Raw genomic sequence first — 16,255 nt, forward strand, 5'->3', positions numbered from 1 at the left:
AGAGAGAGAGAGAGAGAGAGAGAGAGAGAGAGAGAGAGAGAGAGAGAGAGAGAGAGAGAGAGGGCTACATTTTCTTCAATGGCAGGTTCCTCAGTAGAAACCCAGACACTTGACCATCATGGGAGGTTCCTGCAAGTGTGGGTGGTAATCTTAGGGGCTTGGAGGGGGACTGTAACACGTAGTGGGGTTGGGTTGGTCATGAGCTAGGTTGGTTTAGCTCAGACTTCCATCAGTGATTACATGCTGCGTGAAACGCGAGGGCTGATTGATCCAGGACTGCTGGTCTGAAACTCCAGAGAAGTCCACCACGCAGTATGACCATCTGGCAGGGGGAGGGGGGTTAAGCCCTGCTGCCTCACTAGGAAGCACCCCAAGCAGCTCCCTAGTTAGGTTTAGTATTGGAAGATATTTGTCTCACACAAAGCTGAAGCTGTGAAGTTCAGGACCGCATGGTGGTTCTGTGGTCACCAGGGCCCAGGCTCATCTACTGCTCTGGGATCTGATCACAGACTACAACGCTAAACTAAACCGGACGCTGGAGCTAAAATGACTGCCTGTGGCCCTGCGATGCATGACGGATGGTTATGGTTTTGATTATTTGGACGCCAAAGCTAGTGTGTGTTGTGCGTGTGTGTGGAGGTTGCACAGGCCCCTGTTCTCCCTGACTCATGACTCCTCCTCTTCTTATTTCTTTCCTTTCTTCCTCTCTTTCTCTCTTTGGATGTCAGAGACTGAATCTAGAGTCCCTCATGCTAAGCGCAAGTTCTATTCCTGAACTATACCCCCAGCCACTTGGCCGTTCTCTTTATTTCTGGTACAATCCTGAAGAAGAGAGGGGATGCTAGAGGCAGGGAAGGTACTGTCTGTTTGGAGCCAGGTCCCATGCTAAGCGCTCTATGAATTCTGCAGGGTGGTACTCCCCACTTTAGAGAGGAGGAAACCCTCAAGCAGAGGGTGAACCACGAGTCCATGCTTGCATCACCAATGGCAAGAGGACTCATGCTCAGCGTGGGGCTTCTTCTCTAGGTCACACTGCCTGGGTCCTGTAACTTAGGAGACAGGGCGAGGGCAGAAAGGCAGCTGAGAGGTAGCCTAGAATTCTCTGGAAAAGCTCCCGAGAGTTAATTCACTCTTCTGGAAGGCAAGTGGGGCAAACGGATGAGTGCCCTGTTAGATAACATGAAGTTCCCTTCCTGCTTTAGGACCCGGCTGGGTTTCTGCCCGGGTTAGGATCTGAGCTGGCTCCCATGAGGTCCGTAGGTGTGTGGGGTCCAGTTACCTGAGTATGGGAAGGAGGGAGGCCTTTTCTGCCGTAAATGCCCACTAGAGCTGCCTTCCCCAAGGACACGTTGAACTTGAGGTGAACAGGGTGGTCGATGAACACTTGAGACCTCCAGAACGTCCCGGGCGGAATCTTCTGGGAAGCCCGTCTCCCCACATCGATTTCTCCAGAATCTATGAAGCTGTCCTCTGGAAAGAAACTACTTGGCTTTCCTACCAAGACACGGGGAAGGAAAGACAAGAGCCCTCTGGTTAGCCACACGGGACAAGGAGCCAGCGTCCCCCACATCCAGGACTCTGCTCTGTCTCTTGCCCCGGCAGAGGTCTGCGTCTGGCTCTCTGCCCCCTCCCCCTCCTCTACAGAAGTAAGATAGTCTAGAATATTTTCCCCCAGTGATGCTCAAATTGTTCTGCTAAAAATATTCATTCTTTCAAAGCAGTACGGGTCCCTCCCAAAGGACCATCTGTTTACTGTGTAATGCCACAGCTTGTTAAGATATATTTTGATCCTAAAAATAATCACTGGTGGTCACATGAGAATAGCTTTGTGATTATGTGTGTGTGTGTGTGTGTGTGTGTGTGTGTGTGTGGTGTGTAAAAGCTGTATGGCAAGCCAAAAAGGACAGAGGGTATGAGTTGTTGTCATTCAATTTCCAACCCTGCAGTGGGAGGCATGATGGAGTAGAGGGAGGTATTTTATGTGTATGTGGAAATTGGAAGCCACAGCCTAGGGCTACATATGTGAGTTGGGGGGTTGGGTTTGGAACAGGGCTATGAACTGACAAAGATGGAGAAGAAGGTTCTTAAGAAGGCAGGAGACGTCTGAAAGGGCTTTTGTATTTTGGTGTGTGTGTTAAAACGGTTAAAGGAATTTATCAAGAATGAAATCTATAGCATACTTAGAGAAATTCAACCCAGCCCTCAGCCCTGTACCACAAGGGGTGGAAGACATTCACCAGTGAGATCCTCTGCTTACTTCTATGGCCAAGCAGCAGTGACTGCTTTCTGGGTGCGACAAATCCCAGAAAGGAATGCTACCTCCCCAGCTTCCTCTTCAGAGTAATTAAACGCCCTAGATGTGAGTGAGCTAAGCCCTAACTTCCTGCCCTCTACGAGTGGGGGTGGAGGGGGTAGGAACATTGGGAAGACCACCCTTAGGATCCTGAAAATCCCAAATCAAGCCAACAGGCTCCACTGTGTTTGTCAGTAGTAACCCTCCCTGGGCATCCTGGTCCTAAGGCTTTCGTGTGGTTAGAGATGCTCAAAGACCTTGGCAGACAACAAGAATCATTTACAAAGGAAACACGTCTGTGGAACGTTTTATGAAAAACATTCGGAGGGAAGAAATTATCATGTCTCCCCACCCCCAGCTTTGTAAGACTCCTTACAAAGCACATTTGATGCTGAAATGGAGCTTGGCAGGGCATTGTTGCGGCCATAAAATATTTTACTGTTTTAAATAATAAAATTCAATTTAGATGTTAAACTTCTCCATATGTTATCATTCCCTTATAAACTCCTAGGCAGAAACATCAGGTTTTTAACTTCAAACCGTTAAATGTTATTTTAATTAAAAATGTGCCAACAAAAAGAAAGTTAAGATGCACGTTCTCTATGAAAGTAACGTGGCTGTTCTACCCTTAACACAGGGAAGAGTTCACGTTTAATTCCTACGGAAGGAGCGTGCACGCCCTAGACTTTTACCTTGAAAACAAAGACACACAAACCTCCACATTGTGAGTCATGAAGCTTCAAAGGCAGGAGCCCAATTCACAAAACACTGAGATGGGAGAGAATTATTCACATTCTTCTCCATCTGATCTGCGGGCTCCCAGGACTGTAACCCTTTTATCGTGCAGGTAGAAAGCGCTACACTCTAAGCTTTAAGTTCTCCCAGGAGGCAGAACTGAGGGGGCGTATGAAACAAAAGCAGGGTGCATTCTGAACCTTTCCCTCCTAGGAGGGGCTGAGAGAGAAGCAGGAGACCCATAAGCTGAGGGCCAGTTTCCTCTGAGAGTATGGAGGAGTTGGGGCCCAGGGACCTGGGGAGCTGCCTGCACTCTGATGTTCTCATGTCTCAGAATAAATAATGAAAAACTGTTCCTTTGTTTTAGTCAGCCAGGTTCCTTTTCTCCCTAGCAAAAAGGAGAGCATAGCATAGGAGATGGCCTTACGGTTCAGGATGGATCCAGAGACACCCTCTGAACCTCAGGCTGGATCCTTAGGCAGGGCTCTGCGGTTCTTTCCCCAAAATGACAGAAAGGGGATTTTTCTTTAGTATGTGCAAGGATGTGGGCCAGGTGGGAAGAAGATGCTGTCTGCACACTGGACCAACTAGTGGTGTGGACTTCTGGTTGGGAGGAGAGAGTGTACAGCTTTTACCACCTTTAGCTCATGGGAAAGATGCCTAAGATTGCCAGGGCTGGGCTGGGGCTGGAAGGGCAACAAACAAACAAAAACCCTTCCTTCTCGCCTTACGAAAAGCCCATCCTGCCTTCATCTGTTCAGATCGTATAATTTCTTGTCTTTAATTCTGAGAACAAAGCATGAAGACTGAACGTAAAATGTCCCCTGCAAAAAAGTGGGGTGAAGAGCACGGAAGAGGCTAGCGGCTGGGCGAGGGGAAACGCTCTGTGTATTCTGGAAGGCGGCGGATATTAGGAGAAGAAATAGTAGTGAAGGCAGAGGTTAATGAGTTCCGGCTGTGTCAAGTGCCTTCATTTCCATTAGCTCTGTTGATTCTCATGGTGCTAAGAACATCCCTTCGCCAACGCTCTGAATGCTTGAGAAGCCAGCTGCGGATGAAGTCACTTGACAAGCCTCTTCACCTCTTCAGATGTGGCTCCTCTGAGGAGTCAGTGAATGAGTGATGAATTAAGTATCTGGAGGGACACTCTCGGCGGTGATGGGGTGAACTGGCCCTCTCAAAGAGCAGCCACTCCTGGGGTTCCCAGGGTTCCCGGTGTGAATGCCAAGCCTTCACCAGCTAGATCCTAGGTCCACTTAAGAGCTCTGTGGTATGCCAGGGTCTGATAGTTGATCATTTTGACTAATTGGAAATCTGTAAACAGGCCTTGGAGTAGCCAGGGTCTGGGGACAGTCTTGAGAAGCATGCAGTGCCATGACTAGGTGTCTCCAGGCCTTACCACGTGGCGTGAGCAGCTTAGCTTAGTCCTTACCCCTCCCGAGAAATCTGTGTCACAGCACAGATTCCACTGATAACCAGCTTTTTCTTTGTAAACTTAAAGAGATTCGGGCTTCCTAGAGCAATGCTGTACAAATATGCAATCATATCATCAAAGAAATCTCTCTACGATCTGCTGAAATGGTCGGATAGCTCCACCAAATGTGGCCGGCTTCAGAGAACTGGACATCCCCCGCTTCCCAGTCAGGCTTTGCTTTCCTGACCAGAGACCCCATCTGTTCAGGCTCTGAAGCTCCAATCAACTAACAATTGCCCCACCTATTTTTTTTTTTAATTCTTCTCAATGCAATAGATTGCACAAAGAATCCCTTAGTTTCCTTAGCAACTGTTTGAAATTTCTTTGGGTATCAAAATAAGCCGTTCCATTTTGGAGAGCCCAGCTGAGCCCGTGTGCAGCAATTTGCATGGTTCAAACTGATGAGTAATCTTTATTCCATGGCAAAGAGAAGGCATCCATAGCCCACAGAGTCAACTGTCAGAAATGCTTGTTTATTCAGTGACTCCCCCTCCCCCATGGATGCAGACACAAGGTCTTGCAGTCTCGCTTCAGGAAGCTGCTACGTTTGGCTTCTGTCCCATGATGACCCTGAAATGGTTACAACCACTTTGAAAATACAAAAATACAAAATTATCCTTTGATGTTATTCTCCCAGACATGACAAACACAATACTGGGATTATTGTGTATTTAATTTATATAATTAAAAAGATATACTTCAAAAATATTTTTTTAAATCCTCCAAACCTTAGGAGGACCCGTGAGGGGAAACGTTAATTGGTATATATCTCTAGGATCTTCGTGTCTGACGTGGAATGGTCCCAGACTAGGTGGACGCCATGAGGGACACCAGCTGAACTGATGACCACTCAGGATGAGTGGCTCCCCCCGCTGGGCTCTGAGAAGAGCCATCATTACCCTTGTTCTACAGGCAAGAGAACCAAGGCCAGACGGATGAGGTAACTAGTGTAAGCACACAGAACCAAAGAAAGGTTGGGTTGAGCACCACATCTTGGAGTAGGTGGCTCCAGGGTACACTCAGCCCCTTTCAATCACTTGATACTGCTCCTCCCACCAGCACGGGGCAGAGATGCTAATCTCAACTCTGTAATGGATTCTTTTCCCTGATACCATCCGAAGGGACAGAAATGTGCCCTCCTGGTACAGTTGACATTTTCATGATTGAGATAAAGTCTAAGGAAGCAGAGGTTTATCATCATGATTAAAAACAGAGGCCGAGTAGACTTGGTTTGGTTGGGGTGGGGTGGGGAAGAACCATGTGGTCTCCCATAGACTATAGGAAGCTTTCCCTCTGCTTTTCAGGCACACGTGTCATTTCTCACCGTAATTGCTCTTGCTGCTGACTGTTTTCCAGTACTGCCCTGCATCTGAGGGTTTATAAACAGGATTTCCATTTGCATCGGTAATGACAGATAATCCCTTTAAGCAAAAATCCTCCAATTAAAATAAGCCAATAAGGCAGTGCAATTTTAGGTTGCCTCTTATCTACACCTCCTGCTTCTCCGGAAAAACTAAAGAGAACCCAAACAGCCCACAGACTAATTTCATTAGGGTTGGAGATTTCAGATAGATTTAATTCCTGCTGAAGGAATGTCGGTCGGAGATCACGGTGGGAAGAAACTGCATTGTGTAACAGGAGACCCTGTGCCAACTCCATGATGGGTACTTGAAGTGTGTTTCCACAGGCTTAATCTAAAGACAATTGTCCCTTTAGGGGGTCTTCGCCTGTGGCACTGGACAGTATAAACTGGTATGAGCAGTTCAAGCCACAGGCAGGACCATGGACAGTGCCCCCTTGGTTCAAAAGATTCCTGTGATGAGTCTTTGAAGAATCTCACCTGTAGGGCTGGCAAGTTACACTGCATGCTATAAGGCACCTATGGCCCAGGGTTTTTTGAAGCTGGGGGGGGGGGGGAGTGAAGCCTAGAACGCCTGGCTCAGGGGAGATGCTTAAGCATACATCATAGTGTCTCCTTACGTCACACAGACTACTCTGCTGGTCCCATGCCCGCTAACTCCTTCCCTACCCTGCCACTGGGCAAAGCGGCAGCCGTTATTCAGTGTTTGGGTACTGCCTGGCCTTTCCTCTCTAAAGAGTGGGCAAGCATTTGGATTTGATTCTTTCAGAAGTCTCCTCTCCTCACATAGCTCCGTAGGTCAGCCGCTGACTTTGAACTTCAGGGTCGTCCTTGCAGAGGTTGTGAAGAGGTACTTCGAGCAAGCGCCAAGTTACCGTTTTTAACTGAACAGATGGCTGGAAGCCAGATCTTTGAAAGGACACAGAGACCCACAAAAGGGATGACCCCAGGATCAAGTGAGGCAAGAGAACACCTGGTCTGAGCTGTAAAGGCAAGAGACGCGGCAGCTGTGCCGACTGGGGAAGAGCACAGCAGCATTGCAGAGCACAGCAGAGGCAGAAGAAGGGAAGGCCGATGGGCTGAAGGACAATCGGGCTGGCCTGTGAATTTACACATCTTTGCAGTCATGGTAAGCCTGAGCCACTCCTGGCTGACAGTGAAGGAAGTTGTATCAAGGAGCTGTTATCAAGACCCTTGAGGAATTTAAAATATGGATTTGTGACCCCTCTCAAGAATGCCAAACCCAACGTGTCACAGATAGAAATATCTTTGTCTTAATGTAGAACAGAATTATTTCACATCCATATCATCTCTGAGGTCCTGTAATCGGGGTGGGGGGCGGTCAGGTGGGGAAACTCATGGAGGGAGGGCGAGACCTCGGGTCTCAGGCCTGAGTTTATATACTCAATGCTGACACTCTGTGGGTCAAGTCACTTCATGGGATCATCTGCGTTTATACCTAGAATGGACATAGCTAATTATACCTACTTCACAGGGTTTCTGTGAGGTTTAAGTGTACAATGAAATGACCTTAGAAGTTTTGGTACTAACACAGCAAACTAATTATTGTTACTACTGCAGATGAGGAAGCTGGCCAGATGGACTAGTAACTTATTCCAGGTCACTGGAGGGGGCTGATGACCTGAAATGATTTCACTGAAACACATGGCCCTGCCATGTCCCACACATGACCCTTGGTCAAACAGGGCGACCCAGAAGTGCTCCCCCTGACCCCACACAAAGATGGATAGCTGGCGATGCGAATGCCCCAGTGCATCCTGGGAAGCATGGAATGGGATACAGCAGAGCACCGTGGGTCCTTCTGAACCCTGCTCCGAGCTCACATCGACAGAGACTGGGATGAAGACACGGGTAGACCACAGCCAGCATGGAGTGCAGAAGATGGAAGAAGCATGAGCCGTGAGTTAGGCACACAGTGGGCATGATGGAGGCCTTCTCCAGTCACAGGCAGACACAGAGGACTCACGACATGGACAACGCAGTGACCCTACCTTCCGTGGCTCCTTTGCCTTTCCTGTCAGGGTTCTCTAAGCCAGTGCCCCCTGAGGGATACAGGGAGACGTCCGTTGGCACAGGCCAACTGCTGGCTGTATCCTCCGTGATCTCATACATCTGCCCCTCCATCGGCTGCAGGTGCCAGTTTAGGCCAAACAGGTGCATGGCTGTGGTAAGCAATGAAAAGAGTCATCTTTTTCTGCTGGAGGCGGAAACGGAGCTCCCAAGCCATAAAGGAGAGGGGGTCTGGGGTGGGGAACACAGACCCTAGGCTCAGCTCAACATCAGCCCCTGGAGAGAGATCGCTTAGAGTGCCAGCTCCTGCAGAGGCACTTGGGACACGGTGATGATCCAGGTTTAGGGCTTGCCCTCAAGGGGCTCACAGTCTGGTGATGTTGGGAATGGATGAGGGGAGTCAGTTTACAGAGGTCTTGACCTTTTTCTTCAAAAGAGAAATGACAGTCTAGAGCGGAGAAGCGTAACTCGTATCACAAAGAGTTATTTCCTTAATAGAAAAATAACATCCACATACAAGCTAAGTGTAACTCTGCAGTAGAAAAACGGGCACAGAAGATGAGCAGACAGGTGAGGGAATGGGACATGCCTTCAGCTCTTAATTGTGTGTAAAGGCTCCCGACGTTACTCACTGGGAAAGAGATCTAAGTTAAACTCTGAAATAGTATTTCTCACATATGCTTTGGCTAAGGTACAAAGGGCTCAGAAGACTATGTTGGCAGAGGGTGGGGAGCAAGCGCCCACATACTTTGCTCGCGGTATGTGATAAAAGTAATTAAACTTAAAATACATTCACTTTTTACCCTGGGATTTCAAGGTCCCAACTGTAGAAAATTCTCCTCTGGATATACTCACACATTTAATAAATCACGTATGTACAAGGTTACTCGTTACAGCATAATTTTAACAGCAAAATTTCACAAACTGCTCCACTGATAAGAGTCTGGGTAGGGTCTATCCGCACAACACAACAGCACAAATCGTAAATAGACCGAGGAAGTTTTTATGTGTTTTCTTTGTTTTTTTGTTTGTTTGTTTTTGAAGAAAAACCATAGCCTACAGAAGAATGTGTTGACACACTGCTTTTGGCTTTAGACTGTACAGAGTATCCGGAAGAACGTGAAAGGCAGTCCTAACACCAGGTGCTCGCTGGGAGGAAAGAGGATGCTGCAGGGCATGATGGGAGGGTGATGCTCCGCACATCTCTGTTTTGTACCATAGGCGTGTCTCCCTGCTTTAAGAAATGTTTTTCCCAAGTAAGAGGCTACCAGATAGCCTGGTGCACCCATCTAGAAGAGGCTGCGGGACAAGCGAAAACGAACACTGAACTATGCCATGCTTTAGAAGGCTGGGAAGACTATTCTCCCAAAGATTTGTAATCCAGTGAGTGATAGCCATGTGAACTTCACCTTAGGAATCAAGACTTCGCTGTTGACACGGGCATGGCGGGGCACACCTGTGACCCCAGCAATGGGGAGGCAGAGGAGGCAGCCTGTGAGGGGAAGGTCTACAGAGACGGGAAGCCAGTCTGTTCCATCTGGTGAGCGCCTTTCACAAAAACAAAAAGCAAGGGCCATGAAGGTGACTCCACTGGTAAAAACACTTATTACGCAAGTCTGATGAACTGAGTTTGATCCCAAAAGCTGGCATTTGGAGTCTGCATAGTGGCAAAGACAACAAAAGAAATTGTTGTTTCTTCCAACAGAAGTGGGAGGAAAGACCAACCCTAAAAATTGTTCTCTGAAGTCTGCTTGAATGTTGTGGCATGCATGTGCCCATACTCACAGTATGTATGTGTGCACACTCACACATACACACACACACACACATGCAGACATGTGCACACACGCATACACAACTGAAACTAAAAATCATCCCACAGAATGAAACGAGACTGAACCTTGCCAGCGGTGTGCACTCAGCACTCAGGAGCTCACTCTGGCTTCCACACCTGCCGCCGGCCTTTCCCTTCCCGGGGCCTGCCTGCACCATGTTATAGGTTGTGCCCCTTCATCTCGTGGATAAAGCTATTTTTAAAGGTCCTCGGTGGCAGACTCAGGCGAGTCAGTATCGATTCAGACAGCCAAAGTCTACAGTAACACAGTGAAGACAGATGGATTAGGAAGTCCACTCAGAAGGTCAGGGTCCAGAGGAGGGGGTGCCTGAGGAGGGAGGACCACAGGAATGCAGAGGACACACAGACAGAAGGTCCATGGACTTATACTTATTACCCACTGTGTGTGTCTGGTAACTTGTATACACTATGTCTGATCCTCATGGCAACCCCACTAGACCTAGCTTAGAGAACATGAACAGGTATTAGGTCTTAATACAAATTAATTCTTTTAAAAACCCAGAAAGTTAGTTGAAACCATGGTATTTGTAAGATAATGATTGAGAAGCTTTACTGTGTACCAGAGACTGTGCTAAAACTAGTCAATGTATATGTTAGCTTTCAAGACAACCCCAAAATGCTAATCTTCGTAGCCATACGTTACAGATGACCAAGTGAGGGAAGGAAGCGACGGGCATGTGCAAGGTTGAAAGGGCCAGAAGAAGCAGAGTGTGGTCTCGAACCCACATCTGCCCAGACCTGAAAACTCACACCTGAGTCTCTCTGCTATGGAGTCCATGCTCCACCCACTTAGCCTCGTATCAGCTCTATTTCACAGAGTGGCCACATGAAGACATCCCTTCCTGGACGTCAGTCTCCTAGGCTGAGACACAGGACCCTTCCACGGGATGCTGGAAAACAGATCTACAACAGCCTTTAAGCCACAGAACACTGTAGAGAATCTGGCTCACACAGCACATTCTGTGGCTCCAGGTCATGGTCAAATCATATAGGGGACAGGCACAGGCTTGATCTAGCCAGGAGGTTGCATTTTTGGAGACGGCAGGGAGAATGACCCTTTGCTTTGGTTTCTGTGGTATGGTACCAGAGCAAGGAAACTGGTTCTGACCACTAACAGTTGCTTCCTAGCCGCAGTGGTATTATCTGAGAAATGGGTTAAATACGTTCTGTCGTGTTTTTAGTACTGAAACAGTTGAGTACTGTGTCAGAGGGGCACTATATCAGAGGAGTGTACCATGCCAGTGGGCGCTATACAAAGTAGTATGCCATGTCGGAGGAATACCATGTCAGTGGGGTACTGTATAACTGGTGTGCCTAGTCAGAGGGGTTTCCTGTCTGTGGTGTCGCATGTAAGAGAGATACCATGTCAGAGGGGTTTCATGTCTGTGGTATCGCATGTAAGGGAGATACCACATCAGAGGCGTATGCCAATGCAGTACTATGTCCCAAGGGTCCCATGATGAGCGCACCATATCATCAGTGGGATGCCACGTGGCAAGGTGCTTTGCCAAGTGTACACAATCACTGTGTTTCTCTGGGCGCCAGATTTGTGCTGTTGGTGATAACAGTACAGGCGACAACAGCGGCTCCCGCTGACCGCCTTTTTTGCGGGGAGTCCTGCACCAGGTGCTCCCCTGCTTTCCGCTCTGAGTGATGGTGACAATAAGGTGACTGTTAGCATGCCCGCGAGGGAGGAAACTGCCACCCTGGGCTGCACTAGCTCACGCTTCTACTGGCCTTCCTACTGCTTTAATCTATATATTGGCAACTCCAAAGGTAATGGAGAACTTCCCTGAACCGCATGCAGCTCGGATGAACACCATTAAGTGAGCAGAGCTTCTTCCCCTGTTTGAGTCAATTATCTTATCGGAGAGCGTCAAGCGCTGTCTTGTTAAAAGGTCATGAGAATTAACTAATTCCAGAGCGAGGAGGATGCTCCCGGCTCTGTGAAGAGAAACATTTTTATTGTCAGGGCTTTCTCTTAATTTTAGGAGGATACAAATGCAAGAGTTTCCTTTAAAAAAAAAAAAGGCAGGGTTCGGGTGGGTGGGAGGCAGGGTTCAGAAAAGAATCTGATTCCCAAGTCCAGGGTCCCTGGGGGAGCTAAGAGGGTAAGGCAGGGCACAGTGGGAAGGGAGCCGCACATGGGGTGGAGGGTGCTGATACTGTCTCCTCTCTTTTCTGCCTCCGTCGTAGTAACAGAGGCCTATGCAGCTGGGAGGGTGACAGACAGGCCCTGTGACCTGGGGAAGAGGCCCCCAGGAAAGCAAAGCTTCATCCGAAACCACGTGTGACTGATTCCCCAGAGATTGGGCCACCCTGAAATGACAGGGTGGACATGAAGGACAGTGGCAGGGAAAGGACCCAGGTCATAAAGACTTAACTACTGGCCCCATCAGGCAGAAGGTACCCACTGGTGTAAGAGTAACAAGTCTGCTTGTTATTCAGGCCCCGTAGACAGGAGGGAGTTCACACTGGGCACTATAAACCTTGTAAGAAGCCCAGGGCTAGGAGGACAGAGCCCTCAGTTGGGAAGTACCTCTTTTATTCTGCTAGATATGATGTGCCCGTCAGATTGCCTTCTAAATAGTTGCGTCTATCCCCACAGATCAGCGCAGAGACACCTCCTTAAACAGTCCAGAGTAACAACCACAGAGACTCATAACTGGCCAGAGTGCTGAGAATAAGCATTGAAAATGCCCGGCCATACCTGAGACATCTTTATTGCCCTCTCCAAGGGTCAGAAGACAAAAGCACAAGAGCAGAAGGATGGGGTGGAATATTGTAGAATGCTACCTTCTGGTCACATGACCTTTGTACTCTTCAACTACAGCTGCTAGATTACCTGAACAAGATGGAGCCTATCAACATCCAGTCATGCAACAGGGCAGGGGAGGGGAGGCTGAGGATACACCCATCCAGGAAGATCTAGAAGCCATTAATGGCTACAGGTGGAGAGAGACATTTTCTGTTGTGGTGTAGCCACTGGTGAGGCGTTCACGCTTCTGGGACTCTCTCTCAGATATAGGCAAACCTAATGAAACTGTTTGGGCCACAAATTACAAAGAAAGGACATGAAGTCAAAGGGGAAACTGGGAGGAGACGGAAGGTGAACAGTGGGAAGGACACAACAGGGAGCAAAAAAGGGTAAAAGTGATCAAAATGCATTATATACATGTGTGAGTGTCATAACAAAGCCCATTATCAGGCATGATTAGGATGTGATAATAAAAGCTATTGGAGTCATCGGAAGGTAAGAATTATAGGCGTGGAACTGGAGGAGGCAGAGGTTAGCGAGCTATAAATAGCATCTTGAAGCCCAAAGGAAGAGGATTTTTATTAGCTGTCATCAGGGGTCAATAGAAGTCATGCTAGAAGCCCTCAGTTCCGTCACTGTCCTGTCCGGCAGGTGGGGAGTTTTGCAGTCTTGGGTGATGGACAAGAAGAAGAGAGAGGAAGAGAAATAGTCTGGTCTGCTCGGCTGGCTCTAACAGATGCATGCACGCATGTGCGCGTGCAAGCTCAGTCAGGAATTCAGTCCTCAGAGTTCAGAAGCTGTAGCCACAACCCAATCCCTGACAGTCACTCGAGTAACAACAGTCTCACTGGAAAAGAGTGCTCCATGGCCAACAACTTATGATGTCACTCAGTATCACGCACAAAGGTATTGAAATGGAAGCTGATCTAAAGTGACCTTTGAGTTACTGGAAAGGGTTATGGTGAGCTACCTACTGAGACCAGACAGCAGAGCTGTCCTAGGGGTGAGGCACGTTTCTCCTTCTTCCTTTCTACACTTTACTTTCAGTTGAAGATACGGGCCACATAGAGTTACCCTCAAAATAAAGGGGGAAATGAGTGTTGGAGACTAGGGGTTGACGGGACCACTAAATGTTGGGGGTCTCTGGCCTATAGGAACCCTCTTTTGAGGTTATGTCAATCAGTGAACGCAGTTGGCCAAATGTTCTGAAAGTAGCAACCATGAATTAAAAATAATAATAAAAGAAGCCAAGAAACATAAAAGATCCTCCCCAGCGTGCTAAAGGATGGACCAAACTATTTGGACATTATTATTATATCATATAACGTTATTATATCATAATTATTGTACCCTTCATTCTCTGAAGGATGAAGAGTCGTCACCCACCAAAGTACACGACAGGATTACGTCAATTACCCCCTGGGCTGTCTATTTAAAGCTAAGGTGCAAACCCCGCTCAAGGGTACCGAGAGTGACCTAGATAAGAAACTTGGTTTTCCCATTAGACAACTTGTAATTCAATGAAAAGGTGACAAGATGCTGGAAGAGCTCAGAGAGAGGCTGTGGAGAGGTAGCAGGGTCCAGGGATCACCCACATTGAAATGTTAATGATTTCTAAAAGCCAAGAGCCAGGGTGGGAAAGTTCAATTGCTCCAGCTCCGTCCATCTGATCCCGGGACTGACATTTTCCTGTCGCCTTTTCCTGCCCAGCAAGACATGAGTGATGGCTCAGAAAGTGCAAGCTTCGTCCTGACATTTGAGGGGGAAAAAAAGGGCTCCATTGATGTTCAGACACACGGAAAGCGCCCTAGCATCCACCCCCCGGAAGAGGCAAATTAACCAAGTCACTAAGCCAACGGAGGACCAGGCAGAGGAAGGGGGTGTGCAACTCTGTGCTGGAACCTGCTTCATTTGTTCCTGGAGAAGGATTTGTCCAGGGAACAACTAGAGACAGTTATAGCTGCAGGTAACTGTCAGTCCAGGTAGCACTTAAAAATTATATTTTATTTATTTATTTTTATATGTATGAGTATTTTGCTGGCATGTGTCTGACTATCACTTGCATGCCTGGTGCCCTGAGGAAAGGGCACCAGAAGCCCTGGAACTGGAGGTATGCATGGTTGTGAGCTGCCATGTGGGTGCTGGGAATCCAACCCTGTTACCCGGATGAGTGGCCAGTGCTCTTAACCACTGAGCCATCGCTCCAGGCCCATCAAGGGATGCATTTTATTGTAAAAGTGGGAACCAACCTGGTCACGTGACTGGCTACCCGCCTTTCTGCTTTCCTACTGACATTTGGGATTTTTTTTTGTTTGAATACAGCCATTTCTATGAAATTGAGGTCGGTAGGATGTTCTGACTTGCAGTCTTCCAAGGAGAGAAAAACGACAAGATCGATATAAACCGAGGTACCCTGCAAAGGCCACAGCTGTGCTGGAGGCTCTGCAGATGGACTGGCCCAAATTTCATTGGTCGAGGAGAGTGGGATGCTGCAGATCTAGAGCCCACATTAGCTGGGGCTGCCTTCGGTCTCCTTCATTACTGGCTGCTGGGAGCCATTTACCCTTCTTGTGGCATCACGGGCACGTTGGAATACAGTACCGTATCAGACTACTGGAGCCCCCAACACCAAAGCTAAGCTACCAGCGAGCATCGGAGACCTGTAGGAGATGACCCTGCTTTGCTGTAACCTAACCGATGTCCCCACCAAGTATCTGGCTTCCCTTAGTTTTGTATTGATTAGTAATGTATTGCTTTAGTATGTCCCCTAGTTTGGTGACTATAAAATTTCCTTAAACTGTGTCCAGAGTAGAATGTGTCACGAGAGCCACCTGAATCCGTATTCCCAGGTCATGGTCTCCATATCTGACTCAGGATAAGCCACTTCTTACTGGTGTTAGCACTAACACCAATAATGACAGAAAAGGCAAAACCACACAACAAAAGAACAGCAGCTTTTCATCTCCCACCCCATATGCCTGCTCTGGCTAATAAGGTGCACTGTACACATGACAACAGCCCTGACGAACACCAATGATAACCCTCAATAAAGATGTCGGAGATGCAGTGTTGGGAAGGGGAGCAGGCTATAAAACTGTATGTTTTATTCTGGCTGTGCTTCTTTATGTACTTCTGTATCTGCATATAAAAATCAACAAGAGCTGGACATAGTGGTGCATGCCTTTAATCCCGGCACTCGGGAGGCAGAGGCAGGGAGATCTCTGTGAGTTCAAGGTTAGCTTGGTCTACAGAGCTAGTTCCAGGACAGCCGGGACTGTTACACAGAGATACCCTGTCTCAAAAAAAAAAAAAAAACCAAAATGAAACAACAACAAAAACATCATAGAAATAGATTCAAAGGAACCATGCTTTGAATCTGGGTGTTGGGCTTGTAGATACATTTTGTTCTCCTGTAACTAACCGGCAAGGCAAGATCACTCTAAGGGTGATGGAGGAGAGGGAAGAAGCCTTAACACACAGCAGGTGTCAGGCTCTAGACAAGGGCATCACACTGGGTTAACAGGTGGAAATGGAGGCCCAGAAGGGCTCTGTGACTTCCAAAGACCTATGGGGATCTGATGGAGCAGCATCTGAATATAATCCTTGCGGTGCCAGAGCCCAGGCTCTCAGTTATCCCTCTCTGAGGAGTCACGAAGGCTAAAACTAAAACAGTAACCAGAAAGCAATGTAGCACACAGCAGGCACAGCTCTGTCCAAAGCACGGGGAGTGTCTGTTTACTGATGTCCTG

General features: G+C 47.9%; 1 protein-coding gene across 3 annotated transcripts in view; it reads right to left on the reverse strand.

Annotated features, from left to right (window-relative positions):
- Window positions 1-16,255, reverse strand: part of Tenm4 (teneurin transmembrane protein 4) — a 2,359,892-nt gene that overhangs the window by 157,080 nt on the left and 2,186,557 nt on the right. For all 3 annotated transcript variants that reach the window (XM_026784248.1, XM_013350155.2, XM_026784249.1), the window contains 2 exons: window positions 7,875-8,045; window positions 1,280-1,494 (listed from right to left, as the gene is read on the reverse strand). In XM_026784248.1, the coding sequence (XP_026640049.1) occupies window positions 1,280-1,494; window positions 7,875-8,045 (386 nt within the window). The remainder of the gene's footprint in view (window positions 1-1,279; window positions 1,495-7,874; window positions 8,046-16,255) is intronic.

This window comes from Microtus ochrogaster, chromosome 22 (assembly GCF_000317375.1).
Source record: "Microtus ochrogaster isolate Prairie Vole_2 chromosome 22, MicOch1.0, whole genome shotgun sequence".
NCBI classification, from domain to species: Eukaryota; Metazoa; Chordata; class Mammalia; order Rodentia; family Cricetidae; genus Microtus; species Microtus ochrogaster.